This window comes from Chrysochloris asiatica, unplaced genomic scaffold (assembly GCF_000296735.1).
Source record: "Chrysochloris asiatica unplaced genomic scaffold, ChrAsi1.0 scaffold00004, whole genome shotgun sequence".
Taxonomy (NCBI): domain Eukaryota; kingdom Metazoa; phylum Chordata; class Mammalia; order Afrosoricida; family Chrysochloridae; genus Chrysochloris; species Chrysochloris asiatica.
In genome coordinates, this window is record NW_006408522.1 from 47,475,434 (window position 1) to 47,484,303 (window position 8,870).

General features: G+C 35.8%; 1 protein-coding gene across 1 annotated transcript in view; it reads right to left on the reverse strand.

Moving 5' to 3' along the window:
- Positions 1-569: 569 nt before the first annotated feature.
- LOC102818172 (olfactory receptor 4K1-like) overlaps positions 570-8,870 on the reverse strand; it is an 11,816-nt gene continuing 3,515 nt past the window's right edge. Inside the window, exon 2 of the mRNA XM_006831921.1 lies at positions 570-1,534. Coding sequence (XP_006831984.1) covers positions 570-1,534 — 965 coding nt within the window. The remainder of the gene's footprint in view (positions 1,535-8,870) is intronic.

Consider the following 8,870-nt stretch of genomic DNA (forward strand, 5'->3'; position numbering starts at 1 on the left):
ATATAATTCACAATAAAACATTTAAAAAAATACTATCTGATATAAAGAAAACATGACTATGAGTTTAATATACGGAATTGATATATAAGGGGATTTTTAAAATTTTATGAAAAAATGGAATTAAAATATCATGTACTTTTCCCACAAAGTTTTTAAACTTCCCTTGTATTTTAGGGAAGATAAGGTAAATCATATAATATAGGAACTGGTATCATGCTACAAGATTCTGCACTAAATTTACCAATTGTTATATCACTAGATTCTCGAATTTTAGTAGTGAAAGAATAACAATGAACTAAACACAAGGAAATAATTATACAATTGTTGTGGTTATGTGCTGTGGAGTCGGTTCCGACTCATAGCAACCCTGTACAGGGTTTCCAAGGCTGTAAATCTTTATGGGAGCAAAAAGCCTCATCTCTCTCCCATGGAACAACTGGTAGTTTCAAACTGCTGACCTTGAGGTTCGCAGCCTGATTCGTAACCACTACTCTACCAGAGCTCCTAATTATACAATAGTCACTGCAATAGCCAAGAAGGAAGGGCATGTTTTACTTTCTCACAGCTCTCTAAAAGATCTGCTTTGAACCCACATGTCGGTTCCTTAGCTTCCTCATGGCTTCTTTTACATCTTTGTTCCTCAGTGTGTAAATGATGGGGTTAAGGAGAGGAGTAAAGACAGTAAAAAACACAGAGATAAATTTATCAATTGGGAAGCTTTCAAAGGGCCAGATATAGATAAAGATTAATGGCCCAAAGAACAGAACCACAACAGTGATGTGAGCAGACAGGGTGGAAAGAGCTTTTGATGTTCCACCAGAAGCTTGGCGATGGACAGTAGCAAGGATGATAGTGTAAGAAATGAGCAAAAGAAGGAAGCAGATAAGTGAAAGCAGGCCACTGTTAGTGAGAACTAGGACTTCCAGAATGTAAGTATCTAAGCAGGCAAGCTTGATTACAAGGGGGAGGTCACAAAAGAAATTATCTACCTTGTTGGGTCCACAGAAAGGTAGATCCACTGTAAATGCCAGGTGGCTGGCTGAGTGTAGGATGCCAATGGCCCAGGAGATTCCCACCAGAACAGTGCATACCCTCCGACTCATGATGGTCATGTAATGCAGAGGTTTGCATATTGCAATGTATCGATCATAGGCCATGGCAACAAGAAGCACCATCTCACTACCCCCAAAGACATGCAAGAAAAATATTTGTGACATGCATCCTTGAAAGGTGATGGTCTTGTGATCATTGAGGAAGTCTGCAATCATCTTGGGAGTAGCAAATGTAGCCTGACAAACATCAATGAAGGAGAGATTGCTGAGGAGAAAGTACATTGGGGAGTGTAAATGAGAGTCTGTAATTACTGTGAGGATGATAAGGATGTTTCCCAAAACAGCAGCTCCATAAAACACAGAAAACATAAAGAAAAGGAATAGTTGGAGTTCTCGAGAGCTAGATAAGCCCAACAAAATAAATTCAGTAACCACTGACTTATTGCTCCATCCATTAACTGAATCTGAGATGTTGAAGTTATCTAGAGAAGGAAAAAAAGTAATTGAGATGCATAAGGATGAATGCTTCACCTTTCATGCAAATGAAACAAATGTTTTAGTTCCAATAATGATTAAAAATGCGGTAGGTCTATAAGGCAGTGATTATTCACATTATTGTTAGAAAATATTTTTCTTTGTGATTACTTAGATAATTATTTGAATTATTCTTTATTTTGGCATACAAGATTGATGGTAGAATAGATAATAAATGAATCCAATTAACAATAAGTCAATAAAGATATGAAGATGGAGGGAAGAGGTAGAGAAAAATATTATTTGCCATTGTATTCTAACATGTTTATAGAGAAATATACAAAAACTTCATAGTACTTTGAAAAAGGACACAATCTGTACTTACACATTCAGATACAGTAGAAAATGATTCTAGTGCCCTTTATAAAAATTTGAAGGAAGAGGAAATTTATACCAGTGTAAAGAGATGTCAATCAGCTTAATTATTCTGGTAAATTATATTAAAGGAGCAGGATGTGGTCATGTTTATGAGATATCTGTAATAATAAGAATAGAAACACATTGATTTGTAACAAATTAAAGTAGCATGAGTCAGAGATTGCATTTGCTTTCTTACAGTAAAACAAGTTAAATTTTACAACAGTGAGTTAGATAGTTTAACTGTTTAACAAAAAGCATCTTTTAGGACCGTGGAAGAATATACTCTTTTAAATTTAAAAAATGGTTCTTTTAGTATCATAGCTGTATTTTCTGCCTTTAACAATATGATTTCCCATTCATAACAAATGAATTTAATATTATTTGAGTTGATCAGCTACCTTCACTTTAAAGAGGTCATTAAATGCAATTTTAATTCTCATCAGTTATTTTGAATTAGATTTATATTTGAATTACTTATCTTTGCTAGTCCTTTTTAGACCTCTTCTTTCTCTAATATAGTTAATACTACAATAACAAAAGTCTTTTCCAAATCTTGGTATAGCACTGTAAGATAAGCACTGGACCTCAATATTGGTTTGAACTTGTTAAAATCACTAGCCTCTTCTCTGAAACCCTATATAGAATCACTATGGACAACACTTAACAACAACAATTGAACACCATCTCTGATATACTTAATTCATATGACAAATATGTGTAAAGTACTTCTTATTGACTCCTGGTATTATACTGTAGGCTCATTATTGGACTGTGAACCCTAGTTCAAATCCACCAGCTGTGCTTCGGAAACCCTATACAGGGTCACTATGAGTGGTAACTGACTTAGTGGCACTTAACAATGCACCACACCTTATTATAGGATTTAGAGACAAAGCAATTATTAAAAATGTAAAAAGTTCCCCACCCTCATGCAGTTTACATCCTACAGAATATACATTAAAAAATAATAAAATCCATCTCACATAGAATAGCAGCAGAATACAAACAATAACTGGGTGGACAGATGGAGAAAGCCTCCTTGGCAGGTTACATTTCCACAAAGACAGGAGAATGAGTTAAAAACACGAGGAAATTCATTCCAGATAAAAGGAGTAGCTAGCAAGTGCATTAACTTATTCGTGTGAGTAAGTTTGGAAGCATCAGTATAATTTGACTAGTTTGTTACAAATAAAATTAATGCAGATCCGGCTTCTAACCCTATTATATCCTTGACAGATGTGTAATTGCCTTTTCTGAACAGAATTCTGCCTCTTTGGTTTAAATGTACTTACAATTTTGTCGTTGTTAAGTGCCTTTAAGTCAGTTACAATTCATAGTGACCCTATATAGGGTTTCCAAGAGGTGACTGGTGAGTCAGGACCATGGACCTTGAAATTAGCAGTCCAGTGCTTTTCCTACAGTGCCACATCAGGATTCCATTTACAACTTTGTTGTTGTTTTTGTTGGTAAGTGCTATCTAGTTGGTTCTGGCTCATAGCAACTCTATATAGGGTCTCCAAAGAGTGACTGGTGGGGTTGAACCACTGACCTTGCAGTTAACAGTCCAGTGCTTATCCAATAGTGCCACACTAAGATCCTTTATAAATTCAGTCTTAACACTGAGGACACCCAAGCAACTTGCCTTTGAGTTTTCTGCAACAAAATATGCATACGAAATTGATTTGCAAATTCTTTATTTCCATATAAACACAGGATGTAAATTTTATCATTCAAAGTAAAGTTAGAATAACCTGAGTTTTCCTGAAAGAGCCCTGTGAAATGCAGCTCATGCTCAGATCTTGTAAGCTGGGAGGAGCTCCTTGTGTGTCAGTGATGGTGGTGTGACGTGGAATTGGTTCCAACTCACAGGGACCCTGTATAGAATGTGTCTGTAGTGGCACCCAATGATAGTAAGTTCCGGTACATTATTTATTTATAGCATACATTTTGAATATTAAGACCCTCAACAACAACAAAAAAAAAACAACATAAAAACTGGCCTTTGATTTTTATGACAACACCTCACAGAATCTTGTGCTGTTTAAACTGTCTTCAGGTACTGTAGCTATATACATTCAAGGTCTGAAAAGAGTTTGAAAAGTGGTCAATACATTAAACCAAAGGTTGTCTGATCTAAAACCATTTTACATTGTATCCAATTTTGATTGTGATGACTGAATTTAGTTTTAAAATTTTAGTCAGAATTTCTCTAAAACTTGTTGTCCATTAATTTTTTTTCCCCATTTTATTGAGCCAATCATATAGTTTTTAGTCACAACTATATGATCAACCAATTTTTAGAAAAAGGAAAAGATAAATTTCCCTTTGAAGTCATTATATTAATAGTAAGAAATTTGAGACCAGATCTGAATTTTAACTTCTGACTTCACTATTTACATTTTGTCATGTTGTTCATTTATGCATTCATTCCATTTAATGAACACCATCTATGATTATATGCCAAGCACTCTGTAGGTGTAGAGCTATAATAATGAACAAAATATATAGGACTCATTTTCTCATGCAATGGATCACAACTCTGAATTTTTTATTCCTTATCTGTAATATCATGTATTTTAAAGACCTGTGAAAACTATAAAGTGGCATACAAATATTAGTTGTGTTAGCATGCTATTATAATTGAAAATCACATAATGTTTTATATGAATGAAAAATATCTGCTTCTGAGCAGATTCATAATTATGACATATTAAAAAAAGTAAAAAATAATAGAATGAAATCGTTTTCCTAAGACAAACATATAACTTGTTGAAATAGCGAAATGAAAATCTAAGAATGAAGGGACTGAAGAGAAGCCAGATAGGCTTCCTTAGAATGCTCTCTGTAGTCACCTGTAGTTACTCCCAAACGTCAGAGTTCTTGAACTCTAACCTGTAAAAGAAGAGTGCGCTAAACCAGAACTACAGTTGTGTTTCCAGTAGTTATCATTATGAAAGAAAAGAGAGGCATTTTGTTTCGTTGATGCTTTAAAATGAAATCTACTTTAGATTTCATATACAGAGTTAGTCAGTGCCCTGACTTGAACACCAGATTATCCTAAGGGCAATTGTTTCTTTGTCACTGACTTTAGAAAACTGCTATAAGCCTCTGTCTAAACTAGAGATCAAGCGAACGTGAAACTAGCCTTCCATTTAAAGAAGTGATAAAATTTGTATGTAGTACTCTCATGAATTGGAAATCAATTTAGCTTAGCCAAAAAATTCAACTAAAAGTAGTCTGTTGTTGTTAAGTGCCTTCAAGTTAGTTCTGACTCATTGTTAAGTTCTGTCAAGTTGGTTCCGACTCATAGTGACCCTGTGTAGGGTTTCCTAGGAGGAGTTGGTGGGTTTGAACTGCTGACCTTGTGGACTTTGCGGTTAGTATCCCCATGCTGATCCTACAGTGCCACATCCTGTACATATTTTCCAAGGAGTGACTGGTGGCTTTGAACCACTGACCTTGCAGTTAGCTGTCCAGTGCATATTTTACAGCACTACATCAGGACTCAAGGATGAAGAGAAAAAAACAAAATCTACAAGCAAGTGTGAAGGCTTCTCTTTTGGGTCAAACTCTAAATTTCTCAGTTCACATTAACAAACAAAAGGATTAAAACATTTTGGCGTTAATGATGGAGATCTGAGACAAAAATCAATGAAAGACAAGAAAAAGAAGGAAGAAAGTTTGTTAATGAAGATAGCCATCATGTTTATATGAGGAAATTGGCTTCTTGTCTCTGTAGATAATCAAATTGGGTAAATGAGTTTGTATATAAGGTACTGGAATTAGTTGTCTGGCAACGATATGACTAATCTCACATAGATGAGTATGTAATTCTAAGCAAAAGAGTAATAAAGAAAAGAATTTATAGTAGAAGAAATTTAGCTTAGCAGTAAAGGCAGGGTCACGAGGATCTCCTACTAATCAATGAGAGTTTGTATACTCCAAATGCAAATACTATTCCTGATTAAAAAGAACCTGATCATTCGGTATCTATGCATGAGGAAGTCAACCTGGTCATTAAAATGACAATTTTATGTCCCATTTTATAGCATAATTTCTTCTTTCTGGACTAAATATCAACAAGCACACATTTACCTGGTGGTGGTGGTGATGTGCCATGGAGTCAGTTCCGACTCATAGTGACCCTGTACAGGGTTTCTGAGGCTGTAAATCTTTACAGGAGGAGAAAGTCTCATCTTTCTCCTGCAGAACAGCTGGTAGTTTCAAACTGCTGACCTTGAGGTTCGTAACCTGATTCCTAACCACTACACTAATGTTGGCAGACATGTTTTGATATTTTATTTGAAAGTTCACAATCTCACACACAAACTTCAAGCTCTCCTTTTTAATAACCCAGTTCACTTTATCTTTAATAAAAAAATTAACTCAGAAGTCCTTTAACTCTGAATGGTATTATCTATGTTCAATCTTTTTCTTGATGTGATTAAAATCCACATACCAGCTCTAATAGAAATCCCAAGGGAGTAACAGCAGCTTGAGGAAGACAAGCCTCCAAAACCCATTGGTTTTTTTTAAAAAATGAATCACAAGAGCCTACAAAACAAATGTTTAAATACCATATTACACGCCCAAAATCTCAGATAGACAACCCCATTATAATAACCAATTAAATAACTTCCTTTCTGAAGTGAAATCATTGTGCTGTGGGAGTCATTAATGCAATTTTGGTTGTTTCCCAAAACCATGATGATGACAACTTTTAAATGATTGTCCGGTAATTAAAAATGAGTATGTACATCGAAAGAGAAAATGTAGTGATCCAGAAGCTTGCAACCTCTGCATTTAAACTCATTTAATAATATGTCTCCCTCAGAAACCCTGTACAGGGTGGCTATGAGTCGGAACCGATTCCACGGCACATAACAACAACAACAACAAAGTGTTTCTTAAGGAGCTCTGGCAGCATTGTGGTTATGAGTTGGGCTGCTAACCTCAGGTGAGCAATTCGAAGCTACCAGTCATTCTTCTGGAGAAAGTTGAGACGGAACCAACTCCAGGGCACACTACCACCACCACCATATGTCTCTTGGAGTCCTGGTGTAATGCCATATGAGAAGCACTTGATCTCAAGGTCAGTTTGAACTGCAAGGACAGAGGTTCAAATTCACCAGTATCCACTTGGAAACTGTATACCGAGTCTCTATGATTCAGAACTGACTCCAACGCCCATAACAACAGCAACAACAAATGTGTCATTTACTTCTTATGTAAGGTGGCCATGCCTGTAAGCACAATTCACATATTCAGAGCCTGAAGAAAATCACATCAGAAGAACTGTAAATCTGGCAGTGAGTCTAAGAAGTTTACACATATTTCCTTTAAGCCTTTGCTTCTTCCTTCTCATGGCAATATTTATGAAAAACTGTTTCAAACTCCAGTTGTTGCTCTTAAGTATCTTTGAATTGATTGTAACTCATAGAGACCCTACATACCACACAACAAAACACTGCCCGGCCCTGTACCATCCTTACAATATTGTTGTTAAGTGTCATTGTTGTAGCCAATGTCAATCCATCTCATTAAGAGACTTCCTCTTTTTCACTGATTCTCTATTTTACCAAGCATTATGTCCCTCCCCAGGAACTGGTCCCTCCTGATAACGTCCAGAGCACATGAGATAAGATGTCCAAAACACATGGTAGTGTAGTGGTTACACATTGAGATGTTGATCACAAGGCTAGCAGTTCGATTTATCACTTGCTTTGTGGGAGAAAGATGAGGCTTTCTGCTCTTGTAAAGATTTATAGCCTCAGAAACTCCATACAGGGTTGCTATGAGTTGAAACCAACTTGTCAGCACATCGCCACCACCACCATACTTGCTTCTAAAGAGCATTCTGCCTGTATTTCTTCCAAGACAGATTTGTTTACTCTTTAAGCAGTTCATTGTATATTCAATATTCTTTCCCAACACCATAATTCAAATGCATCAATTCTTCTCTGGTCTTTCTTCTTCATAATTCAGCTTTCATATGCATAGGAGGCCACTGAAAATACCCTGGCTTGGGTCATGTGCACCTTAGCCATCAAAATGATATCTATGTTTTTAAACACTTCATAGAGGTTCTTTGCAGCAGATTTGCCCAATGCATATAATACATCATTTGATTTCTTGACTACTTCTTCCATGGTCATTGATTATGGGTCTAAATAAGATGGAGTCCTTAACAAAAAAAAAATTTTTTTTCATTTTTATGATGTTGTTTATAGGTCCAATTGTAAGGATTTATGTTTTCTTTAAATTGAGGTATGATCCATACTTAACTCTTCAGTCTGTGATCATCAGTAAGTGATTCAAGTCCTTTTTACTTTCAGCAAGCAAGATTGTATCATCTGCATATTGCGAGTTGCAAATGAGTCTTCCAGATGACATGCTCTTCTTCATATAATCCAGTTTCTCAGATTATTTGCTCAAAATACAGATTAAGGATACAACCCTGATGCATACCTTTACTGATTTTAAACTATATAGTGGTGGTTGTTGTTAAGTGCTATTGAGTCAGTTTCGACTCATTGTGACCCACTATAGGGTTTCTAAGGAGCTACTTGTGAGTTAGAACCACTTAACTTGTCATTCAACCTTACCTTGCAGTCCTGTGTTTATCTTCCAGTGCCATGCCAGGACTTTATGTGGTTTATCCCCATTTATCTTTATCATAGACTATTTTTAGTCTATGTACATTTTCCACTATCTAAATTTAGCATAATTTAGTGTTCTATAATTTCCATTGTTTGCAATGTTATTTCTAATGTGGTATAATCCACACAGCCAAGTGCCCTGGTATAGTCAATAAAACAGGTAAATAGCTCCCTGGTGTTCTCTGCTTTTAGTTAAGATCTATCTGGTATTAGCAATGATACTCCACATTCCATGTACTCTTCTGAATTTGGCTTGAACTTCTAG